The sequence below is a fragment of the Dendrobates tinctorius genome, unplaced genomic scaffold, assembly GCF_039654945.1.
Source record: "Dendrobates tinctorius isolate UK_male_01 unplaced genomic scaffold, ASM3965494v1 ptg000315l, whole genome shotgun sequence".
NCBI classification, from domain to species: domain Eukaryota; kingdom Metazoa; phylum Chordata; class Amphibia; order Anura; family Dendrobatidae; genus Dendrobates; species Dendrobates tinctorius.
Window position 1 is genome coordinate 2,235,773 of NW_027361982.1, and position 27,767 is coordinate 2,263,539.

At 43.2% G+C, this 27,767-nt stretch overlaps 1 protein-coding gene and 1 long non-coding RNA gene across 2 annotated transcripts in view; one reads left to right on the forward strand and one right to left on the reverse strand.

Annotated features, from left to right (window-relative positions):
* The window catches only part of LOC141073805 (uncharacterized), a 44,028-nt gene extending 32,917 nt beyond the window's left edge, over positions 1–11,111 (forward strand). The window contains exon 4 of the long non-coding RNA XR_012227068.1: positions 10,987–11,111. This is a non-coding gene — a long non-coding RNA (uncharacterized lncRNA). The remainder of the gene's footprint in view (positions 1–10,986) is intronic.
* EXOC3L2 (exocyst complex component 3 like 2) lies at positions 10,950–27,476 on the reverse strand. Its single transcript, XM_073561247.1, has 12 exons — positions 27,405–27,476; positions 23,223–23,689; positions 20,970–21,403; positions 17,672–17,826; positions 17,357–17,582; positions 15,923–16,023; positions 15,435–15,545; positions 14,277–14,412; positions 13,872–13,994; positions 11,916–12,071; positions 11,706–11,827; positions 10,950–11,578 (listed from the first exon to the last, which is right to left on the reverse strand). The coding sequence occupies exons 2-12, from the start codon at positions 23,677–23,679 to the stop codon at positions 11,278–11,280; spliced, it is 2,322 nt and encodes a 773-aa protein (XP_073417348.1). The 5' UTR covers positions 23,680–23,689; positions 27,405–27,476; the 3' UTR covers positions 10,950–11,277.
* Positions 27,477–27,767: the final 291 nt, after the last annotated feature.

Genomic DNA, 27,767 nt, shown 5'->3' on the forward strand with positions numbered 1-27,767 from the left:
TATTAATACTAATTATATCGCCAGCCAACACCCCCCCCCCCTCTTCTACAGGCAGGAAATGATTTATTCCAGGAATCAGATGTGGGAACTTCTTAGTTAACCCTTCAGTCACTGTAGGCATCTCCGTTAGTGCCCAGCGCAGATCTATAGATCCATCTTGAACTATCCTCCCACCTCTCTTCTTGCTCCCTCCTTGACCACTTGCAATCTGGCTTCCGGCCACATCACTCCACTGAAACTGCCCTAACTAAGGTCACCAATGACCTACTAGCTGCCAAGGCCAAGCGACACTACTCTGTCCTCCTCCTCCTGGACCTGTCCTCTGCCTTTGACACAGTGGACCATTCCCTATTACTACAGACCCTCTCATCTCTTGGTATCACAGACTTGGCCCTACCTTGGATTGCGTCATACCTAGCAGACCGGACATGCAGCGTCTCCCATTCGCACACCACGTCCTCACCGCGCCCCCTATCTGTCGGAGTCCCGCAAGGTTCAGTCCTAGGGCCCCTGCTCTTCTCCGTTCACACCTTCGGCCACGGACAGCTCATAGAATCTCATGGCTTTCAGTATCATCTCTATGCTGATGACACACAGATCTACATCTCTGGACCAGATATCACCTCCCTACTAAACAGAATCCCTCAATGTCTGTCTGCTATTTCATCCTTCTCCGCTAGATTTCTAAAACTTAATATGGACAAAACAGAATTAATCATCTTTCGCCCATCTCACGTGACCCCCCCCCCCCAACAGACCTATCCATTAACGTAAACGGCTGCCCACTCTCTCCAGTCCCACAAGCTCGCTGCCTCGGGGTTATCCTTGACACTGATCTCTCCTTCAAACCACATATCCAAGCCCTTTCCTCTTCCTGCCGACTTCAACTCAAAAATATTTCACGGATCCGTGCATTCCTCAACCAAGAATCTGCAAAAACCCTAGTCCATGCCCTCATCATCTCCCGCCTTGACTACTGCAACCTCCTGCTCTGTGGCCTCCCCCCTAACACTCTCGCACCCCTCCAATCTATTCTTAACTCTGCTGCCCAGCTAATCCACCTGTCCCCCCGCTATTCCCCGGCCTCTCCCCTCTGTCAATCCCTGCACTGGCTCCCCATTACCCACAGACTCCAGTTCAAATCCCTAACCATGACATACAAAGCCATCCACAACCTGAGTCCTCCGTACATCTGTGACCTAGTCTCCCGGTACTCACCTGCACGAAACCTCCGATCCTCACAAGATCTCCTTCTGTACTCTCCTCTTCCCACAATCGCATACAAGATTTCTCCCGCGCATCCCCTCTACTCTGGAACTCTCTACCACAACATATCAGACTCTCGCCTACCATGGAAACCTTCAAAAAGAACATGAAGACCTACCTCTTCCGACAAGCCTACAACTTTCAGTAACCACCGATCCAGCAAACCGCTGCACGACCAGCTCTACCCTCGCCTACTGTATCCTCACCCATCCCGTTGTAGATTGTGAGCTCTCGCGGGCAGGGTCCTCTCTCATCCTGTACCAGTCGTGACTTGTATTGTTTAAGATTACTGTACTTGTATGTATTATGTATACCCCTCCTCACATGTAAAGCGCCATGGAATAAATGGCGCTATAATAATAAATAATAATAATGGAAGCTCCCCAACATGGAGGTCATGTTGTTAGATTTCAACTTTTCATCTAATGATCATCGATGACGTTGCATTGTGATCTACCATCTACCACTGCGTTGCGGCCAATCAGAAGAATCCAGTCCCATTGGAATGATGATCACGCGTCTCGCCCGTCTTTGTCTTATAGGCCTCAATGTAAGTCGCACAAAAGCTGTTGGTTGCAAAGAGCTTCAACCCTTCCCCATATGTGTTTGTGCTGTGTAACCTTCCACTGGGAATAAGGAGGGGGCTTTACCTTGAAATCCCGCCTCATACCATTATCCCTCCACATTTCCCAGTAGGCACTATACACACCAGTGGCTTTCTTCAGGCAACAACCAAACTCAGTTTCTTCCATCATCAGACTGCCAGATAGTGATTCATCACTCCAGAGAACATGGATGTGCTTTACACCCGATACTTGGCTCGGGGCTTGGAGATCTTAGGTTTATGTGCGTCGGCTCCACTATAGATGCCCATTTCATGGTTCTCTCGCTGCATAATTCTACTGATGTCCCTTTCGGGTGCAATTTGGGACTCATGTAACAGGATAAGTTAAGTTAATTTTTACACACCACCGATTTCAGCCCTTGGCGTCCGCTCTTTTTGCATTGTGTCGTGTTTTGTGGTTAAGTTGTGGTTACAATAGTATCACATTACAGAGTTCAGATGAGGGCCAATATCAGACACTTCATGATTCATGACCCGTCTTGGGAGTAAAGGTGACGCCCCATGACTGCGCCATAATTACAGTCCCTGAACTCTTCGGTGCTGCCCAGATTACTACCAATGCAAGATTACCTGTCTGTGAGCCGGATCATATACACGTCTGTAATGGGTGTGGTTGTAAATAGAAGGGGGACAAATAGTTTAGGTTTGTGCGCTAAGTGGATGATTAAGTGTGCAAATAGTGGTTCCCAGGCCATAGAGGCCGGTGATGCCTAGGCCAGTGGGAGACAACGCTCTGAGCTGCTGCACAGATCACAATGCTCTGAGCTCCAGGATACTGCAGACTGCCAATGTAATCCAGTTATATTTTATGCTGAAGGGCTTTATCCAAACCAGTCATACTGTCAATGGTGTATCCAAGCCTATCCTATTCTAGTGAGAACAAGATTAAGAAAGGGGAAATGCTGGATGTAAGCCCGGTGGGCAATGGAACTTAGCTGGCAAGGTGCTTGCCAAGCAGGAAGGTAATGGTGAGAAGAATGGAGATAAGAGAAGAGACCATTCCGGTCCAGTTCTGCAGTAGCCATCTAGATGGGTAAACTTAGTGAAGAGGAGTCATGGACAATTCAGAGTCACCAAGTTTTCTCGAACATGTGAGTTCTCGGAACATGTAGAGTCTACGTGTGAACGTGGAGATAATACTGATGCTCGAAAAGCTGCGCTGCAAGTTGAGAAGGGAAAGAAACATCAACCACCTGCAGACTGTAAAGCATGGAGAAGCCACCAGAGAAATTCAGAGACTGAAGGCAGAGATTATTGTACAGGAATGAAAGAATTTGATCACCAAATGAGACAGTGATCCTGTTCTGGGGAGATAGAAAAAAGCCAAAGTCAGAGCCAGAATCTACGGCCAGAACAGAAAATGAGAGGAAGATGATAAGGATGATGGCTGGGAACAACATGTGGGTTTACAACAAACCTTAGATTCTTGGTGGGAAATCCAAGCTATTTATGTTCGGGAACTGTCCTCTCTGTAGAGGAAGCTGAGGCTATAGAATATGTTGACCTCATCCCTGTCTGTGTGCTTGCACTGTGACATCATTCCTGTCCATGTGCCTGTGGCATGACATCGTCCCTGTCCATGGGCCTGCGCCGTGACCTCATCCCTATCCGTGTGCCTGCGGTGTGACATCCCTGTTTGTCCACCTGCAGCGTGACATGATCCCTGTCCGTGAACCTGTGCCGTGACTTCATCCCTATCCGTGTGCCTTCAGAGTGACATCTTTCCTGTCCATGCGCCTTCAGTGCGACATCATCCCTGTCCGTGTGCCTCAGACATGGCATCATCCCATTATGTGGTTACGCAATGTGAGATCCGTGATCTACGATTGTTTTAACCCTTTATATCTGTATCTTAGTTGCCCACTTTGACGCCTTCTTGGTGCCCATGGTCCCTGTCAGCCATTACAGAATAGTATTGAATGCAGTGCAGAAAGCTGCCAGCGGCACCAGCCGAGACGAGTGTGCGCTGATGGCGTCCATTCCTCAGCAGTAATGTAATGTCTCTCAGGAATGCGATACATTTCCAGGATTGTTAGACGGCTCTGAGCTTTGATGATCACAATGAGAGATGCGGAGGTGACGGCGGCACGATGACACCCACACAGCTATATATATAAGCCTATATTTAGCCATTCCACCTAATGAAGAACGTTGTGTTTTACGATCTGGCCACGACGCTGTCCCCCACCTACATCACTGTAGTATATAATAATGGTGATCTCATCTCTATATATACCTTGTATAATAGTACTCAAAAAGGAGGAAAGATGCTGATAAACTTGCACTTTCTAAATTTAAACAATGTCAATTGTTAGTAAATAACAAGCACAAAAGCTGAGACAAGACAAAAAGCACTTAAAATTACCCCAGAACCTGTCTCCTAGGCCAAATATTGGCACAGGGGTACAACCCATGAGCGCCATGATGAACAGTAGAGCCTTGTAGATGTGGTGGGTTCTCTATTATTCGGCATCTTGTTCTCCTGAGGAAAAATGGACTAAAAAAGAGATTACTCTGACTCAAAAATTTTTCCCAATTTCATAGAGGGAGCAGAAATTGAAATTGCTCAGATATTGGGCGATAACAAAACCAACAAATTATCACCAGGGTGCAAGAAACGTGCCAAAGTTACGAGAAAAATCACAGGTGAAGCGACCAGAAAGCCATTATCCTCCAGAACTGTCATATTCCAGAGGTAGGGCTGGGGTTAGGAGGCCGAACCCGACCACCACTGAGCAAGATACAGAAATACAAGGTGTTTAGTGCTCAAAAAACAGGTCCGAGGTGAGAAGGCAGAGCCCAACCACCACTGAGTAAGACAAAGAAGCACAAGGTTTTCAGTGCTCAAAGACACTGCCAACGTGAGGAGGTTGAGTCCGACCACCACTGAGAAAGACACAAAAGGAGAAACGTCAGGACGGGGCCAGGAAATATCTGATACAGATTGATCACAGGTTTTGTGGACTGATGAGATGAGACGACTCTGGACAGAGCAGAAGGACAGGCCGTGGCTGATCAGTACCGGGCACAGACTTCCACTTCCCCTCAGACACCAAGACACCATCATGGTGGAATTGGTCATTGCTCTTGGTGGGATTATTAATGAGGAGCTTGTTGGACCTTTTCAGGTTGACAGTGAATCACAATTTCTTCCCAAACCTCGTTGATAAGAAGATACTTTCTAACAGCAGTGGAGCAGGAATACACTGTGTTCCAAAATATTATGCAAATGATATTTTTCTATGATTTTCCTAAATAGTCAGTACAAATGACAGTCAGTCTAATAAAAGTCATCACCCGTTAGAGTATACATCAAATTTTATTGACGAAACCTCCCAATGATAACAGTATAATCTCCAAAATGACTAAAAACTCAAATTGCACTATTCCAAATTATTATGCACAGTAGAATTTCTAAACATTTGATATGTTTTAAAGAACTGAAAATGCTCATTTGTGGAATTTGCAGCATTAGGAGGTCACATTCACCGAACAAAAAGGCTATTTAACTCCAAAACATCCTAACAGGCCAAATTACATGTTAACATAGGAACCCTTCTTTGATATCACCTTCACAATTCTTGCATCCATTGAACTTGGGAGTTTTTGGAGAGTTTCTGCTTGTATTTCTTTGAATGAAGTCAGAATAGCCTCCCAGAGCTGCTGTTTTGATGTGAACTGCCTCCCACCCTCACAGATCTTTTGCTTGATGATACTCCAAAGGTTCTCTATAGGGTTGAGGTCAGGGAAAGATGGTGGCCAAACCATGAGTTTATCTCCTTTTATGCCTATAACAGTCAATGACTCAGAGGTATTCTTTGCAGCATGAGATGGTGCAGTGTCATGCATGAAGAGGATTTTGCTCCTGAAGGCACATTTCTGCTTTTTATATGATGGAAGACAGCTGTCAGTCAGAAACTCTATATACTTTGCAGAGGTCATTTTCACACCTTCAGGAACCTTAAAGAGCCCTACCAGCTGTTTCCCCATGATTCCGGCCCAAAACATGACTCCTCCACCTCCTTGCTGACGTCGCAGCCTTGCTGGGACATAGTGGCTATCCACCAACCATCCACTACTCCATCCATCTGGACCATCCAGGGTTGCTCGAAACTTATCAGTAAACAAGACTGTTTGAAAATTAGTCTTCATGTATGTCTGGGCCCACTGCAACCATTTCTGCTTGTGAACACTGTTTAGGAGTGGCCGAATAGTAGTCTTATGTACCACAGCAAGCCTTTGAAGGATCCTACACCTTGGGGTTTGAGGGACTCCAGAGGCACCAGCAGCTTTAAATATCTGTTTGCTGGTTTGTAATGGCTTTTTAACAGCTGCTCTCTTAATCCGATGAACTTGCCTGGCAGAAACCTTCCTCATTCTGCCTTTATCAGCACAAATATGTCTGTGCTCAGAATCAACCACAAATCTCGTAACAGTACGATGATCACGTTTAAGTTTTTGGGAAATATCTAATGTTTTCATCTCTTGACCAAGGCATTGCACTATTTGATGCTTTTCAGCAGCAGAGAGATCATTTTTCTTTCCTAAATTCCTTGAAACCTGTGCCCTGCTTAATAATGTGGAACATCATTCTTAAGTAGTTTTCCGTTAATTGGGCTCACCTGGTAAACTAATTATCACAAGCGATTGAGATTGATTTCAGTGATCCAAAGAGTCCTGATACACAATAGTATCTATGAGTTTATTTGAAAAACACAAAATTACATCTTTATGACACTTAAATCCAATTTGCATAATAATTTGGAACACAGTGTAAGTCTGCGTCTCTCCAGAAAACCAGGATTGTTCTGCAGGACAAGGCTTCATCACTGCATCGAAGACTCAACTTCTCGGTGATAGCTAAGGCGTTATAGGGTTATTCGGGACTATTTTTTTTCTCATGGAGCTAAGAACTCACAGGCAGGTTATTGTTAACTACCTGCCAGATGCTGATCACTGCAGTCCCAGAACGGTCACAGACCGGTCCAACCAGCAATTCTTCATCTTCCGGTGATATACCGCTGGCAGAGCAGCATCTTCTCTTCCGCCAGCTCCCCGCTGACGATCTGTGGGGAGCTGGCTGTCAATCAACATGACGTCGGCAGTCACTCCCTGTTAACAGAACAGATGGAAGAGAAAAGCTTCTCTGTTGATGTGAGATCAAAAAAAGCGGCAGAATCGGTGGTAAATGCGGTCCATGACTGATCTGACCCGGGGTCAGGCAGAACAGCCAGGTAACTAACAACTACTGTACTGTTAGTTCTTAGGCTGGTTTCACACTTACGTTTTTTTGTGCTGTCCCTTTGCGCAAAAAAAGCATTCCTTTTTTTTCCTATACTTTACATGGGTGCGCATACACATGCGTTTGCATGCGCATGCGTTTTTTTGTAGTGTGCGCCCGGGCGCATAAAATGCATCCTGTTGCATTTTTTGTGTGTCCGACTTGTCCCAAAAAAACACATGCGCACGCAATGCGCACAAAAGTCACCCAAAAACCCACTATAGTCTATGGGTGCGCATGTTAATGCGCACGTCAGCGCAAAAAAAGCATGCGTTTTTAAAAAAAACCATGCGCTAAAACACAAAAAAAGCACACAAATGCATGATGCGTTTTTACGTGCGTTTGCACTGCGCACGGTGTGCAGCGCAAAAAAACGCAAGTGTTAAAGTAGCCTTAGCCCCATGAGAAAAAAATAAAATAATCCCAGAAAACCGCTTTAAAGATGGAGAATAATGACCCGGCCTCTTCCTCACCCAACCTAAACCCTAGTGAGAACTTGTGGCCCTTCTTCCAAGGGAGATTTCAAGTGAAGAAGAACAGTCACTTCTCTGAGCCATGTCTGGGGCTTTGGTTGTAAGAATTTGGCAGAGTCCATAGATTGAGCTTATGGCTGTCACTGAGGAGAAGGGCGGCCACATTACTGTATATATTACTATATCACCACTGAGGAGAAGGGCGGCCATATTACTATATACCTATTACCGTATCATCACTGAGGAGAAGGGCGGCGATATTACTATATATGTATTACTATATAACACTGAGGAGAAGGGCGGCGATATTACTATTTATATTACTATATCAGCACTGAGAAGGGCAGTCATATTACTATATATGTATTACTATATCACACTGAGGAGAAGGGCAGCCATATTACTATATATGTATTACTATATCACACTGAGGAGTAGGGCGGCGATATGACTTTATATATTACTATATTAACACTGAGGAGAAGGGCAGCCATATTGTTATATATATATTACTATATAATCACTGAGGAGGGCGGTCATATTACAATATGTATTACTAAATCATACTGAGGAGAAGGGTGGCCATTAGGGTGACCGCAAAAAATCGATGTCGGAATTTTGTCCGTCTGGATCCCACAAAACGATTCCCCTTTCCAGATATTGAGAGAGCCAAAATTTGAGCTCGATCAAACGACGTTAACCCGTGCCGCTCGTCGCTCAAAGTTTGAAAAAATCCAAATTGAGGTATTTTAAGATTTAGGTATTTTGCATAGTCTGTTAGACTATAAAGAATGTGACAACATTGCAGAAATAGCCCTGACCAAATTTTCGAACCATTTGTGGTATTTGAATGCAGAGTTGGTGGGATTATCGTTTTTTGATCCCACCATTACAGACAATGAAAAGTTGTTAATGGCTAATAAATTGCTCAGTAGCACAGATGAACCATCAGAGCACGCTAGGGTTGTAAATCCAAAAGTTAGGAAAGAAAAATTAAAAGAGGTAGGAAGTAACCGACTTTAACAACCTTCTGACAAAAGATGAAGAACAAAAGCAATATGTCCTGCAAGTTGTAAGCAAATGCCGAGCATTATATTCTGACGTTTCAAAAACTACTTTAACAAAAGCTCTAGAAGAGATTAGATAACTATGTAAAATTATCAACTCATGTAGGTTAGCGTGCTCTGATGGTTCATCTGTGCTACTGAGCAATTTATTAGCCATTAACAACTTTTCATTGTCTGTAATGGTGGGATCAAAAAACGATAATCCCACCAACTCTGCATTCAAATACCACAAATGGTTCGAAAATTTGGTCAGGGCTATTTCTGCAATGTTGTCACATTCTTTATAGTCTAACAGACTATGCAAAATACCTAAATCTTAAAATACCTCAATTTGGAATTTTCAAACTTTGAGCGACGAGCGGCACGGGTTGACATTGTTTGATCGAGCTCAAATTTTGGCTATCTCAATATCTGGAAAGGGGAATCGTTTTGTGGGGTCCAGACGAAAAAGATTCTGACATTTTCCCCCCATATGAGATCCGGTCACCCTAGTGGCCATATTACTACTGTATATGAATTACTATATCATCACTGAGGAGAAGGGCGGCCATATTGCTATATATATTACTATATCATCACTGAGGAGAAGGACGGCCATCTTACTATATATAATAAAATATCATCACTGAAGAGAAGGGCAGCCATATTAATATATATATTACTATATCATCACTGGGGAGAAGGGCGGCCATATTTCAATATATTTTACTACATCATACTGAGGAGAAGGGCGGCCATATTACTATACTATATCATGACTGAGGAGAAAGGGGGCCATATTACTATATATATTAAAACATACTAAGGAGAAGGGCAGCCATATTACTATATATTACTGTATAACACTGAGGAGAAGGGCAGCCATATTACAATATGTATTACTACATCATACTGAGAAGGGCGGCCATATTACTATATATATTACTATATCATCACTGAGGAGAAGGGCGACCATATTACTATATATCACTATATCACACTGAGAAGGGCGGCAATATTACTATATCACACTGAGAAGGGTGGCCATATTACTATATACCTTACTATATCACACTGAGAAGAAGGGTTGCCATATTACTATATATATTACTATATCATCACTGAGGAGAAGGGCAACCATATTACTACATCGCCACTGGGACTTATGGGAAATGTCAGAAATGTATTTTGCACATTGAGCCCTTTAGTCCATGGCAACTTTTATGGTATAATCATGATGATCACACACCATGTTTTAGCCGTAAGGTTCCCATTTACCTTTTTGACTGACAGCAGTGCAGTTATTCAATAATAAAATTTATCATCAAATTGCCTAATAATTGTGCACACAATGTGCAGTATATAATAGCAGTGATCTCTCCTCTGTCACCGCAGTGTATAATACTAGTGATCATCAGTGGTGTAACTAAAGTCCTATTGGCCCCAGGGCAATATGTGGCCCTTGACTGCCCTCCAGCATGTTGTTCAGATGTGTGGGCAGTTAGAGGTTCAGGTCTATATTTTGCCCCAAGGTCCTTAGGACTCTAGTTACGCCACTATGTAATAATATTTCCTACTTCTCCTTCACACGTGTCTTGGGTCACTTTTATTTTCTTATCCTAATGGGGTTAAATCCGTGCACACGGCCACCATCCTATCAGCCGCCATCTAAACAGGATGCGATGGTGACCTCTGCCGCCTGTTCCCTCCTGTATCCTGTTTATTTTGCTGTATCCCCTCATTGACACTTCCCTGTCACCTTGAGAACAACATTCCAGGACCCATAAAAGTTTGTCATAAACCACTTCCAAGACCCATGCTTGACCTGCTGATGAGTAAGAGCCCTCCTGAATTATTGGGTGCTTCCAAGGACTCTTAAAGGTTCCAGAGGGACATAATCGTGGAAAGGAAGCCATTGTAGTCTATGGACAGAAAATAAGACCTGGGAGCAGCTATAGGGGGCACAGAGGTGGTAGCTTGGCAAGGCCCCAAGCTCCCTATTAGATTGGACACCAGTATTAGAAATGGAGCATGCCTGTTCATCATTTTGCATAGGGGCACAGGAGCCACAATGTTCCTGCTGACTGTGGGTGACTTGTGATATAGTGTATATGTAGACTTTTATTTTGTAAATAAAGTACAAAGAAATCTAGGCATCTATTAATCCAGAATATCTAATAATCCAGTATCACTGCCATATTGCTAGCCATTGGACATTTATTGGTTTATTTCTTGAAAGTAATAACGAGGACAATGCAAACTGTTAAATTAATCTTTATTACATTGACTCTTTAGAATATATTCTACATATACATGGAGGACATCTTCTGGAAGTCTCAGTCTTATTAATCTCCAAGAAAAGCCCCCGTTGACTCACATGATACTCCGCTCAGAAGTATGGAGTGTCATTCAAGGCCATGACTGCTGGGCTGCAGAAAGAAGAACTGAGCTCTTGCCATGACATACAATGGCAGTATGACATAGCCAAACATCTCACATCATCTCTCTTGTGTATTCAGCTTTCATCATTTCTCCACTATTAACCACCTTTTATCCATGACATTGGCCAAACATGTCTGTGGCCATCTAGAGCTGCGTGTCCTCTTCTCCGTTGCCTAAGCCACCACCAGGAGTGCTTAAAATGTTTGTTCTCTGACGGCTCAGCCGATTGAAAGTCCTGCGACCAAACTGGGAGACCCGAGAGAGATTGATATTTACACAGCGGGTATCTCGTGTGAAGCTAATATCAGCAAAAAATCCTGGAGTGCCCCGACACAGAGGAAACACGTCTACACCTTCTAAGTCATGGAGGACACCCAAGATCTGCTGCCTGGAGCTTGGATCCCAAAAGCCACGAACATCAAGTAGAGAAGACAGATGACGCTTCCTGAGAGAAGATCATGGATCGGTCATCAATGGAAATAATGTAATGGTGAGTGGAAGAGATGGGCAAAAGCATGACCAGGTACAGATAAACACAATAAGTAAGGAGGAGCTCAGGACTATGCACTCACCTGAAATCCGGAAAGTCGGACACTAGCATTCCAACTTCCATCTGGATAGACGGCGTGTCCTCTAGCACAAGAATCTCAGTGAGTCGAGGTATGACTTGGTCCAGAGTGGTTTCAGGAGATTCCTATGGAGAGAAAGGAGACATGATCCAATAATGAGTTCAGGCACCACCACGAGGACTTCAGCTCTGGATCTGCAGAATCTTCACTTACCAACCTGCTGAAGATCTGACCCAGCTGCTTGGACTCTTCTCTCATCTTGGAGGCCACTTTCCTCCTAGTCTTTGAATTGGTGCAGGATATTTTGCCTTGTATGAGAGGGCGAACCAGCTCCAGCAAGATTCTACGATGGACCTCTGATATGGTGGCCTGTAGAGAAGTGCCGAACATCATCAATCTGCACTAGAAACACCAATGCACTCTCTCAAATATGCGGTAGCAGGTGCACAAGTAGGGTTTCCAGCCCATGTAATAGAGTAAAACAACTCGGCACTCAGGTTACAGTTCTTATCGTTTTATTTTGCATCCAGATTATGCGTGTTAAACGTTTTCGATCCAATAATGGATCTTCATCAGAACTTCTCTAAAGGAATGAACAAATATACAAAAATAGAAATAAATCCATATTAGTGAGTATCACAATATAGAGAAAAATATATCAAATCTTACAATGCATGAAGAGAAATATATATTTCAAAGAAAACCAAATCATGTCAAGCAGTATGAAGCTTGTAAAATAATATCTTGAGGATGGGTTTCATGTGCCAGTGATCTGTGAGACAAGGTATATAGGTCAATATTAAGGAAATAACCGCCTTAAATTCCTGTATAGCAATCATGAGAAGTGAATTTATGATATAAGGATATCATGGCCTTCCGTTATCAAGGTGCCAACCGTAAAGTGCAGAGTGCTAATTATGCCTGGTGCGTGAATTCTATCTTTCCTATAAGAAAGCAAAGAAACAGACATCGATTGCAGGTCCCCTAGAACAATAACATGCAGAAAATATTATATTATGCCCATTGACAGTGGTGTGAGGGTGCAGGATCAACATTTATAGAAAATAATAGCCAATACCTGTTAATGGGATATATAAAGGGGCATTAATGCGCTTGGTATGGCGACCTTAGTCGCTTATTTTGTGGCGCTGTAAAAAAGTAAAAATAAACAGGATTTGTTTGGGTATTATAGTATTCAAAGTCACCAAATGGTGAAGGAGAAGATCAGTATATTACCTGCTCCTCCTTGGCCCACATGAATAGCGGTGTAACCGCTGGGGTGAAGGACGCCAGGAACCTTGCGGTGTGAACGCTGTAATGGAGGACGCCAGAGAGCACCGGAGTATATCCGGGTTTATATGACCCGGCGGGGAACTCCCCCAATTACGTCTTCGGGTCCGTGCATTACTGGCTGTGGCGGTCACGTGTTTACCCGGCGGGGAGGGATTGGCTCTGTCAAAGAGTCTGCGCGCTGCAGGCTAAGAGGTTGCATGTATGTTAAGGAGAAGCGCGCCTGCGCTGTTTGTACTTTTGTAACGTTACAAAAGTACAAACAGCGCAGGCGCGCTTCTCCTTAACATACATGTGTTATTGTTCTAGGGGACCTGCAATTGATGTCTGTTTCTTTGCTTTCTTATAGGAAAGATAGAATTCACGCACCAGGCATAATTAGCACTCTGCACTTTACGGTTGGCACCTTGATAACGGAAGGCCATGATATCCTTATATCATAAATTCACTTCTCATGATTGCTATACAGGAATTTAAGGCGGTTATTTCCTTAATATTGACCTATATACCTTGTCTCACAGATCACTGGCACATGAAACCCATCCTCAAGATATTATTTTACAAGCTTCATACTGCTTGACATGATTTGGTTTTCTTTGAAATATATATTTCTCTTCATGCATTGTAAGATTTGATATATTTTTCTCTATATTGTGATACACACTAATATGGATTTATTTCTATTTTGTATATTTGTTCATTCATTTAGAGAAGTTCTGATGAAGATCCATTATTGGATCGAAAACGTTTAACACGCATAATCTGGATGCAAAATAAAACGATAAGAACTGTAACCTGAGTGCCGAGTTGTTTTACTCTATCATCAATCTGCACGTCACATCCAGGAGTCATAGAAATGTCGGTGCTGAGGATATGTACCTGGTAAGGTCCCGGGCTTAGTTTGCGAAGGGCAGCTGTTCGCTCTCCCAGGATGGACACAATCCCATCACATGCATCTGAATTGTTCAGCCATCGCCGGCTCAGAAGCTTTTTGGAAAATGGCTGTTGTAAGAAAAGAGAGAAATTCCCTCAATCGAGCTGATAATTGCTTCGATCGTCTTGCTGAGAGCTCACACAAGCGTCTCCCCCCTTTGTATTATAAAGCCTAGTTTAAAAAAATGGTCTCCAAATCTCCGCATCTTGACCCAATGTAAGATACCACTGACGTGCAACTGACATTCATCCCATACAGACTGCAGGTACCAGTATCATTTACCGCCAGGTACACCGAGCATACAAACCAAATCTGGTGTGAGCCGAGACAGCCTTATTACATGGCTTTACCTTTATGTCAAGCAGAATCAGGTCAGAGATGGCCCTTGTGGCAAGAGCTGTTATCCGGCCAAGAGATCCCTCAGCTTGATTTTTAGCATCTACTCCATCTTCTTTAGCGATCTGCGCCATACGGCTGGCGAATTCCCTGAGCATGAAGTTTACAGACTTGAATGCTGCGAGATTTTATTTATTCTTATATAAACAATACATGAATGATTTCTATTAATTGATAAAATTGGAATTTTATATAAAATGTGTCATGCCAATGGATTCCCATGAGCTGGGAGAGAATATTTATTGGTTATTTACATACAGCTCTGGCAAAAATGAAGAGACCACTTCCAAATGTTCAGTTTGTCTGATTTTTCTAATTATAGGTATATTTTTGAGTAAAATGTAAATTGTTCTTTTAGTCTACAAACTTCTGACATCATGTCTCCGAATTTCCAAGCAATAAATTATGATTTTTTTTTTCTGAAAAGGAGAAATGGTCAAAATTAAAAACAAAAAACAAACAATGCTATCAGACCTCAACTAATGCAAAGAAAACAAGATCATAATAATTTAGCAACAACAATACTAAGGTTTTAACTCGGGAAGAGTTCTGAAATCAATATTTTGTGGAATAACCATGATTTTTAAAAACAACTTTCATGCTTCTTGGCATGCTTTCCACCAGTCTTTCACACTGCTTGTGGCACAAAAATTCAAGCAGTTCTTCTTTGTTTGATAGCTTGTGACTATCCATCTTCCTTTTGATTACATTCCAGAGGTTTTCAATGGGGCTCAGGTCTGGAGAATGGGCTGCCCATGACAGGGTTTTGATGTGGTGGTCTCTTAATTTTTGCTAGAGCTGTAAGTTGCTGGATGTAATCAGCCCTTTTGTCATTAGGTGGCGCTGTCCTTTACATTCTCTATATCAGTAATGTTATGTATTGGTTGTATTGCTCCTCTTGTCAGTAGGCGGCGCTGTGTATTCTTTATATCCATGGGTTACATATTGGCTGTCGTCTGCTCATCTGGCCATTTGGTGGCACTGTGCTGTACATTGTCTATATTGTCCATACATTAAGGTCGCCGTCACGGCAGATCTTGCCCTTTGTCATCTTTTCCCTATTTAAGGAATATGTTTATATCTGAGTAACAGACAGATTGAGGGTCACTCACTGGAATGGGGGGCAGCAGTTGACGATACTGATGATCCGGTATATGAAGGCCTCGGTCGTTTCTGTCAGCCCTTCCTGCTCCAAATAAAATCTCTCCACCGACTTGTGGAATCTGGTAAAAGGGAGAAGAGAAGGAATGAAGACAAGACCCCTGAATAATGGCTGGGACCTTGTGGACTGTGAGCCCCCACAGGCAGGGTTCCCCTCTCTATCCATCTGTCACTTATTTAGTTCACGTGCTTTCTACTTGTTTTATCTTCTGTTATGTGCCTAAACCTTCTATGTCATGTACAGATGGAATTATTTGGAGCTTTAAAATAAATAAAAATGACTGTTACCAGTGATCATGACCTGTGACCTCTCATCATGACCCTTGACCTCTCTTCATGACCTGTGACCTCTCATCATGACCTAAGATCCAGAGCTTATGTCCTGCTACCTGGCCTTACAATGACTGACCCAAATATTGGACTTTCTACTGGAAAATACCTGCACAGGAAATCAGAGAAGCAGCAAAGGCAGGTGAGAGCCAACATCACCCCAAATCCTTCACTGATCAGTGGTGCTCGGTCAATGTGCGGTTTCATGATCTATTGGGAAGAGGAACATCGGTAAGAGATCAGATAATGGACAGTGGTTTAGAACAGTCAGAATGGTGGGAAAACTGATAATGGACCGAGAGATGGGAGAACAGATAATGGACTGAGCAGTCGGAGAACAAATAATGGACCGAGTGGACAGAGAACAGATAATGCACCCAGCAGTTAGAGAGTAGATAATGGACTGAGTGATCGGAAAACAGATAATGGAATGAGCAATCGGATAATAGATAATTAACCAAGTGGTTGAAGAAAAGAAAATGGACTAAGCAGTCAGAGAACAGATAACGGACAGAGAGGTCAGAAATCAGATAATGGACTGAGTAGTCAGAGAACAGATAATGGACTGTGTGGTTGTAGAACATAGAACATATTATGGGCAGAAAATAGACCAAATAGTCAGAGAACAAATAATGGACTGAGCAGTCAGAAAACAAATGGACTGAGTGGTTGGAGAGCAAAAAATAAACCGAATGGTCAGAGAAGTGATAATGGACGGAGCGATCGGAGAACCAATAATTGACCCAGCAGTTAAAGAACAGATAATGGACCAAGAGATCGGAGATCAGATAATGGATGGAGCGATCGGAGAACAGATAATGGTCGGAGCAATCGGAAAACCTATAATGGACCTAGCAGTTAAAGAACAGATAATGGACCGAGCAGTCAGAGAACTGATAATGGACTGAGCGGTTAGGGAACCGATAATGGACCTAGCGGTCAAGGAACAGGTAATGGACTGAATGGTTGCAGGACAGATAATGGACCGAGAGGTCGGAGAACAGATAATGGACCGAGCTGTCAGAGAACTGATAATGGACTGAGCGGTTAGGGAACCGATAATGGACCTAGCGGTCAAGGAACAGGTAATGGACTGAATGGTTGCAGGACAGATAATGGACCGAGAGGTCGGAGAACAGATAATGGCCCGAGCTGTCAGAGAACAGATAATAGAGCAGTCGAAGAAAATATCATGGACCGAGCGGTCGAAGAACAGATAATGGACCAAGCAGTCGAAGAACAGATAATGGACTGAATGGTGAGAGAACTGATAATGGACCGTGAGGTCGGAGAACAGATATTGGACAGATAATGGACCAAGCAGTCAGAGAATAGACAAAGGACAGTGACTGGACGACAGATGATGGACAGGGGTCGGGAAACGTGTAATAGACGCAGATTGTATTAAAGATACTAAAAAGCAGTTGGAAAAGAGATTATGGACAGTGGTCAGAGAACATAAAATACACAGTGGTCATGTAATGGAGAATAGACAGAGATGAGAGAAAAGAGAATGGGTAATAATCAGAAAATGAGGGTTTACCTGAATGACCCTGCCACTGAAGCCTGACAGGAGATCCTCATTCCTCATCATCTGGGTCCAGCGATCTTGCTCCACCTTGAGTTCTTCCTCCAGTCTGTGGGAGACGCGCTGCTGTATGAGGCTGCCGTACTGCTTCTCCAGCATGGTCCGGGTGTCACTGGTCAGCAGAGGGCCCAACTCATATGGGTTGATGAGTGGGGAGATCTCTGGTCTGGACAGGATATCCCTGTATGGAGAGGCCACAGGCATCCCTTATATCCAGCATGTCACCCGTCATCCCATGCCTGCCCCAGCATCATCTCTGCTGCCCCTCACCTGCAGTACACATTACTGTTCCAATCTAGAATGAAGTAGATGTCATTGGTTTCCAGATCTCGTTGGGCTGCCGCACTGAGCCACTCTGATACGACGCGATGGTAGGCAGATAAGTAGATCCGGAAAACCTCAAAGTCCCTGGGATATGAACAAACCTATGGAAAGAAGAAACATAACCCACCTCATGTCAAATACATGCGACAAGGATCCGTAGATTCCTGGTCCCTTCATCTCTAGGAGTTTTGGCTCCCTGCAACTACATGGACCCAAAATAAGTCAGACTTAAAGCCAAGGGCATTGTAGAAGCAGCTGGTGACACCACAACGGGGGCAGTGCTATGAGCTCCTCATATTACTAATTTATAGGACAATTATTATCAAAGTCTAAATAATGGACAGGTCCAATCAATAATGTAGCTAGCTATTTTCATCCATGATAGGTACACTCATCAAGATAGATAGCTACAATCATCAATGTTGTGAATTCATGTTTATAAATGGGTACATCTGTGTAGATAGGTATAATCATCCATGATAGGTACAGTCATCAATATAGACAGGTACCTTCATCACTTTGGACAGGTACAATCATCCGTGTAGAGAGGTGCATTCATCAAAGTAGACAGGTACATTAATCTATGAGGACAGGTACAATCATCCGTGTCGACAGATTCATCCATTTGTACAGGTATATAGAAAGGTGTGTTTGTCCTTGTGGTCAAATAAATTCATACACAGGGACAACTTATTCACCTGGACAGATTCATCCATCCACCTGGTCAGGTACATTCTTGCACGCAAGCAGGTATGTCTGTCCATGTACAGTACATTCACACTCGTGGACCCTTATTTTCTTGGCCAGGAACGTGTCCATGTACAGTACATTCACACTCATTGACCCTTACTTTCCTGGACAGGTACGTGTGTCCATGTACAGTACATTCACACTCGAGGATCCATATGTTCCTGGCCAGGTACGTGTGTCCATGTACAGTACATTCAGACTTGTGGACCCTAATGTTCCTGGCTAGGTATGTGTGTCCCTGTACAGTACATTCACACTCATGGACCCTTACTTTCCAGGCCAGGAACGTGTATCCATGTACGGTACATTCACACTCGTGGATCCTTATTTTCCTGGCCAGGTACGTGTGTCCATGTACAGTACATTCAAACTCGTGGACCCTTATTTTCCTGGCCAGGTATATGTGTCCATGTACAGTACATTCACACTCATGGACCCTTACTTTCCAGGCCAGGAACGTGTATCCATGTACGGTACATTCACACTCGTGGACCCTTTTGTTCCTGGCCAGGTATGTGTGTCCATGTACAGTACATTCACACTCGGGGACCCTTATTTTCTTGGCCAGGAATGTGTCCATACAGTACATTCACACTTGTTGACCCTTACTTTCCTGGCCAGGTACGTGTGTCCATGTACAATACAGTACATTCACACTTATGGACCCTTATTTTCCTGGCCAGGTACTTGTGCCCATGTACAGTACATTCACATTTGAGGATCCATATGTTCCTGGCCAGGTACGTGTGTCCATGTTCAGTACATTCAGACTCGTGGACCCTAATGTTCCTGGCTAGGTACGTGTGTCCATGTACAGTACATTCACACTCATGGACCCTTACTTTCCAGGCCAGGGACGTGTATCCATGTACGGTACATTCACACTCGTGGATCCTTATTTTCCTGGCCAGGTATGTGTGTCCATGTACAGTACATTCACACTCGTGGACCCTTATGTTCCCGGCCAGGTATGTGTGTCCATGTACAGTACATTCACACTCGGGGACCCTTATGAAACTGGCCAGGTATGTGTGTCCATGCACAGTACATTCACACTTGTGGACCCTTATGTAGAGTTCCTGGACAGGTACATGTGTCCATGTACAGTACATTCACACTCGTGGTCCCTTATGTTTCTGACCAGGTATGTGTGTCCATGTACAGTACATTCATACTAAGGGACTCTTATGTTCCTGGCCAGGTATGTGTGTCGATGTACAGTACATTCACACTCGGGGACCCTTATTTTCCTGGCCAGGTATGTGTGTCCATGTGCAGTACATTCACACTCGGGGACCCTTATGTTCCCGGCCAGGTATGTGTGTCCATGTACAGTACATTCACACTCGGGGACTCTTATTTTCTTGGCCAGGAATGTTTCCATGTACAGTACATTCACACTCGTTGACCCTTACTTTCCTGGCCAGGTACGTGTGTCCATGTACAATACATTCACACTTATGGACCCTTATTTTCCTGGCCAGGTACTTGTGCCAATGTACAGTACATTCACACTTGAGGATCCATATGTTCCTGGCCAGGTATGTGTGTCCTTGTACAGTACATTCACACTCGGGGACCCTTTTGTTCCTGGCCAGGTACGTGTGTCCATGCACAGTACATTCACTCTTGTGGACCCTTATGTAGAGTTCCTAGACAGGTACGTGTGTCCATGTACAGTACATTCATACTCGGGGACCCTTATTTTCCTGGCCAGGTATGTGTGTCCATGTACAGTACATTCACACTCGGGGACCCTTATGTTCCTGGCCAGGTATGTGTGTCCATGCACAGTACATTCACACTCGGGGACCCTTATGTTCCCGACCAGGTATGTGTGTCCATGTACAGTACATTCACACTCGTTGACCCTTACTTTCCTGGCCAGGTACGTGTGTCCATGTACAATACATTCACACTTATGGACCCCTATTTTCCTGGACAGGTACTTGTGCCAATGTACAGTACATTCACACTTGAGGATCCATATGTTCCTGGCCAGGTATGTGTGTCCTTGTACAGTACATTCACACTCGGGGACCTTTATGTTCCCAACCAGGTATGTGTGTCCATGTACAGTACATTCACACTCGGGGACAATTATTTTCTTGGCCAGGAATGTTTCCATGTACAGTACATTCACACTCGTTGACCTTATGTTCCTGACGAGGTATGTGTATCCATGTACAGTACATTCATACTCGGGGACCCTTATGTTCCTGGCCAGGTATGTGTGTCGATGTACAGTACATTCACACTCGGGGGCCCTTATTTTCCTGGCCAGGTATGTGTGTCCATGTACAGTACATTCACACTCGTGGACCCTCATGTTCCTGGCCAGGTAGGTGTGTCCATGCACAGTACATTCACACTCGTGGACCCTTATTTTCCTGGATACGTACGTGTGTCCATGTGGAAGAATATACCTATGCTATGTTTATTTACGTGGACAGATTCCTTATTTCCACCCTGACTAGTGCACTCATTCACTTACCAAGTAGTTCTTCACTGAGGTCAGGTCTTCCACCACAATCCTCTTGACTCTGTCAGCTTGAGATGGGAGCGAGCCCATTTTGCCCTCCAGGTTGCTCTTTAACCTCTGTTTCACGCTCCTCTGGACAGCCTCCACCCAATATGCCCTCATGTTCTTGTTGCCAGGTGGGTTTTCCCGAGCCTCTTCTTGCTGGATGACACCGATCACCTCGTTCAGTTTCAGGTGCTTCCCTTTGTTGTTGAGAGACTCTTCCACCACTGCCCACATCTCCTTCATCAGAGCCTCATACAGCAGAGTCACGTCTTTGGCCTGTCGGCCCGGACTCTTCAGAGCCACCGGACTCAGCTCTACGTCACACTCAGCCTCTAGTTCCACAATATGCTGGTCGGCCGACCGCAGCTCCCGGCGCTGGATGAGCTGTAGGATCTCCAACACTGGATCAAGGGAAAAGTCAGGTTACTCAGCTGCATCAGATCTTCTGCTGAGCGTTGTGCTGTGCATTATGGTGACACTTATTAATGCTCGTTCTCCAATTATTGGCCCATATAACTGGGCCTTAAAGGATATCGACACCTTTGGAGCAATTATTTTTCATTTACTCAACCATGTATTTTCAACTGAAAATGTTTAGGTTTCATTCAAAATTTTACATGGCTCTTTTTCCTCTACACAATGCTAGCTGTAGAATGAGATAACTGACAATCCATCATTGAGCTCGTCCTGACCGAGAGTTTGTACCTGTTTTATCTGTCTTTTATCAGCTCCATTGGGCTGATTTATGACCGCATCAAAGTTCACCTTCACATTGATGTACTCTGTGGTCATAAATCAGCAGAGAAGAGATCTGATAAATACAAGTTACAATCTCCCTGACACTACAAGCTCATTGAGGGATTCTCAGTTTACTAATTCTGCAGCCAGCAATGTGCGGAAATATAAGTCTGCAACAGCCAAATGGGCCAAAATTTATGTAGCCCCAAATGCATGCACTTAAGTAACAAAAAAAGGCCTGAAGGTGTCTGTAGCAGTTATGTGAATGGACGAGACGACTGCACCAACTCTCAGGTACTGAGGCTCTCTTTTCTGGAGGTTAATAGTATATGCCATACAGACCAGTAGAAGTGGGAGTCTCAGACTTCGAGACCTCCAGGCCCTGCTACATGTCACTTCTGTGTAAGGATCCGTTTACATGGACCGACCATGTCCGGTCACCAGAAGACAGGAGCAAATTGTGTCTCACAGATGTCATCCGCCTCCCTAATTCTCCATCCACATCATCCTGCGCTGCGTGACCTGTGTCCCCATGAATAGTAACATGGGCCACATGTGATATGGTGGGTGTGAGGTATCATTCTGTCTATGTTCATATTTCTACTGGTTTTAGCAGTGTTGTCTTGTTTCTCTGTATCATTCTGTGTATTTCCCATCTAGATTAGAGTCTTAATTACCTTACAAAAGGTCCGATAATTGAATGAGCTCAGTAACCATCTACAGCCTGAATGTGCCCATGCCTCTTGATGAACCCCTGCTGACATTTCCTAACTGTCCATTCATGACCCCTCTGTTCTCCAAATGCCACAAATCACCCCCTGTAGTGTCTTGATCTCTGAGGCCCCATTCCCAGGTCTGAGGGGCCTGAAAACCATCCAACCTGTCTGCCTACACCTGCATATAAGGAGGGGGCCTGAGAAGGACATGTTGACCAGTAAGATACATCTTTTGTGGGATGTAGATGCTAAGGCCAGCACCCCAGAGAGACTTGGATAAACCCTGATTAACCTGGAGGATACTGCTGGAGAAATCCTATACAGCCGGGGTCAGACTTGCAAAAAACTCGCACGAGTCTCGCACCTCAATACCCGGCACTGCAGCTGGCACTCGGACCGGAGCGTTCAGCTGCATAGAAATACATGCAACCGCACACGCCGGTTCCGAGAGCAAGCGGTAGTGCCGGGTATTGAGATGCGAGACTCTGACCCCGGCCTATGGAGAAGTATCTGGAGGTACACAGCCATAACGATCTCTAAGCAGAGGATTTGACTCTCATCTCCCGGGGCATTTATCGCCTTACTGGACTGCATCCATGTTCCTCTACGATTTCATCCTCTGTGTGGTGAATTGTTTTATGGACCTTTCAGTTTGCATGTAATAAATATTCTTGGGGTCGTTCACTAATCTCTCACTCTGTTGATTGGGCGATACTGGAGTAGGACCCCGTGACACCACATCACAGGGGCCACAATGAGGACTCACCAGAGAGCGGCTCTCGAGGTTTCTCGGCTTCTCGGATAACCTCATTGCTTTCAGGAACCACTTCCACCATGGACTCCCTCTGTGACCGGTTCCCCAAGCTTCCCCCACTGCTACCAAGCCATAGAAAGGAGAGGCGCTTGACTCCTCCACCAGGGACACCTCCCTCTTCATCTCCAACATCTTTTTTGCGGCCGAGAGACAAAATACTGACATCCTCCGATTTCCTTCTCCCTCGTCTTTTCTCAGGTGTTCCTCTCACCCCTAAAAGACTTTTCCCTCCTTTCCAAAAAGGTGAAAGTCCAGCAATTTTCTCAAGTGTTCCTCGACGCTTTGCGTCTGATCCCAAAGGTTCCCTCTTACCCTCCACCTCATAGTCAAGGAAAGGGTTTCCCCCCTCAGGGGCCGGCCGGTCCAGTGGTCTATCCTCGTCAAACGGATTGGGAGCTGTGACTGGCATGGCCTCAGATCTGAAAAAAAAAAAATGACTTCAACGACCTTCAACCGTCTGATCCCAAAAATTAAAAAATTAATAACGAAAAATGAAATGCTATGCAATACCAGCTGTAGATATATAATTATATAGAGGCGATGCCAGGTTATACCAGCTGTGCATATATAATTATACACAGGAGATGCCCAGGTTATACCAGCTGTACATATATAATTATATACAGGAGATGCCCAGGTTATACCAGCTCTACATATATAATTATGTACAGGAGTTGCCCAGGTTATACCAGCTGTACATATATCATTATACACAGGAGATACCCAGGTTATACCGACTGTATATATATAATTATATACAGGAGATATCCAAGTTATACTAGCTGTACATATATTATTATGTACAAGAGATGCCAGGTTATACCAGCTGTGCTTATATAAATATGTACAGGAGATACCCAGGTTATACCAGATGTACATATATATAATTATATACAGGAGATGCCCAGGTTGTACCAGCTGTACATATACAATTATATACAGTAGATGCCCAGGTTATAGTGGCTGTACATATATAATTATATACAGAAGATACCCAGGTTATACTAGCTGTACATATATAACTATATACAGGAGATGCCCAGGTTATACCGGCTGTACATATATAACTACGGTATATACAGGAGATGCCCAGGTTATACCAGCTGTACATATATAATAATGTCCAGGAGATGAACAGGTTATACCAGCTGTAAATATATAATTATAAACAGGAGATATCCTGGTCATATCAGCTGTACATATACATTTATATACAGTAGATACCCAGGTTATAGCGGCTGTACATATATAATTATACACAGGAGGTGTCCAGGTTATACCAGCTTTACTTATATTATTAAACACAGTAGATACCCAGGTTATACCAGCTGTACAGATATAATTATATACAGGAGATGCCCAGGCTATACCAGCTGTACATATATAGCTATACAGGAGATATCAGGTTTCACCAGCTGTACATATATAATTATATACAGGAGATACCAGGTTATACCGGCTGTACATATATAACTATATACAGGAGATGCCCAGGTTTTACCGGCTGTACATATATAGCTATACAGGAGATATCAGGTTTCACCAGCTGTACATATATAATTATATACAGGAGATACCAGGTTATACCGGCTGTACATATATAACTATATACAGGAAATGCCCAGGTTATGCCGGCTGTGCATAAATAACTACGGTATATACAGGAGATGCCCAGGTTATACCAGCTGTACATATATAATAATGTCCAGGAGATTAACAGGTTATACCAGCTGTAAATATATAATTATATACAGGAGATATCCTGGTTATGTCATCTGTACATATACATTTATATACAGTAGATACCCAGGTTATAGTGGCTGTACATATATAATTATACACAGGAGGTGTCCAGGTTATACCAGCTTTACTTATATTATTAAACACAGTAGATACCCAGGTTATACCAGCTGTACAGATATAATTATATACAGGAGATGCCCAGGCTATACCAGCTGTACATATATAGCTATACAGGAGATATCAGGTTTCACCAGCTGTACATATATAATTATATACAGGAGATACCAGGTTATACCAGCTGTACGTATATAATTATATATATTTTAGATGCCCAGGTTATACCATCTGTACATATATAATTATATACAGGAGATGCCCAGGTTATACCATCTGTACATATATAATTATATACAGGAGATGCCCAGGTTATACCAGCTGAACATGTATAATTATATACAGGGGATGTCCAGGTTATACCAGCTGTACATATATAATTATATACAGGAGATGCCCAGGTTATACCATCTGTACATATATAATTATATACAGGAGATGCCCAGGTTATACCAGCTGTACATATATAATTATATACAGGAGATGCCTAGGTTATACCAGCTGTACATATATAATTATATACAGGGGATACCCAGGTTACACCAGCTGTACATATATAATTATATACAGGAGATACCCCGGATATACCAGCTGTACATATATAATTATATACAGGAGATGCCCAGGTTATACCAGCTGTACATATATAATATAATTATATACAGGAGATGCCCAGGTTATTTATACCAGCTGTACTTACAGTATATTATTATATACAGAAAGATGCCCAGGTTATACCAGCATTCTTCATACAGTATATACAAGCATATGTATATATGTATTATTTCTACCATCTATAGCTACTCATTGTTACTGTTTTCATTTACCTTCATACAACGCTTGATACTTTCTTTATATCGTGGTATATATATATATATATATATATATATATATATATATATATATTTACACTGCTGGAGGAGCAGGTCTGATCTCTTTGGTCATGTGCCGGTTGCTCTTTACCTTCTGCATTAACCATGTCCCACGTGGCTCGTCCTGTGACTATACGTCTTGTGATTGTTATACCTGCATTATTCCAACTCCTATACCTTGTATGATACTGCTCATGTGTCCCTATTATACCATTATACCATGTATTACACCCTGTATTATACTGCTCCTTATACCCTATTATACCATGTATTATACTGCTCATTATACTCTATTATACCATGTATTGCACCCTGTATTATACTATCATTATACCCTATTATACCATTATACACTGGATTATACAGCTCAGTATTCCCTATTATACCTATATCTTACACCCTGTATTATACAGCTCAATATACAGTACTCTATTATACTATTAAACCATGAAGTATACAGCTCAGTATACCCTATTATACCATGAAGTATACAGCTCAGTATACCCTATTATACTATGTATTATACAGCTCAGTATACCCTATTATACCATGAAGTATACAGCTCAGTATACCCTATTATACTATGTATTATACAGCTCAGTATACACTATTATACCATGAAGTATACAGCTCAGTATACGCTATTATACCATGAAGTATACAGCTCAGTATACCCTATTATACTATGTATTATACAGCTCAGTATACGCTATTATACCATTATACTATGTATTACAGACTATATAGTCATCATTCTCAGTATTGTACCTATTGTTATAACATGAATTGTCCCCTGTAATATTCCCTGCGTTATACGCTCTATTATTGTGTGTTTTATACTTTTCTTCATCTGCATCCTATTCTTTATAATACCCTATATTATACCATGTTTTATACCCTGTTGTGCACTTTATGTTGCACTTTGTAGCATACCATGTCTTCTCTCTGCCCATATATCCTGTCTTTTACCGTTTTATACCCTATATTAGACATTGCAGTTTACTATTCTATATTTTACCATTGCTATATTATTTGGCCATATTCTCAAAATGTTATGGTCCTTATACCGCGGCAGTGTCATTTATGACTTGCACATACGTAGCCGCCTGTGTGGAGCAGATTTTACGTCACCCTTTCTGGAGATATTTCTTGCTATGAGCTGCGGGGTTATTTTCCTACTCCCCTGTACTTGTGTGATGTTATGTCTCATGACTTCTATTTTCATGTCTACACAGCGCCTTCCCCACCTCATCCTACAAGACAACACAAAGGTCTGGGAAACTATTAGGCCGCAACGCGTCAAAGATGAAGCCAAGCCCGGCAGGCATCACACACAGAACATGTCGGCAGAGCTGTCTGCGGACCCGTGTGTGCACCACCACAGCATACATGGACGCTCACTCACCCAGCTGACACCAGCCCGCCGACGTCCTGAGCTGATCCTACTGCATCTCTCGGCTGTTCCTGCGTGTGTTCAAGTGTGTGGGATATAAATGGAGACAGGAAATCTCCCTTCCCATCCCATCCCATTCCTGTCACCTCTTTCCCCTCCCAATCTACAGGAAACCTTGGCCAGTCTCAAGGAAATGCCAAGGTCTCTTGACCTGGTGGCCGCCATCTTTAAATACAACGCGGAGGAAATGAGAGGAATTTGAAGCCATGAAAAACACATTTAGAAATGAAAACACAGAAAGTGATTGTTTTCCGTTCCCGACCAGAATTCATTGTACATCGGGCCCTCGGCCTCATATGTCTTATCTTACGTGTG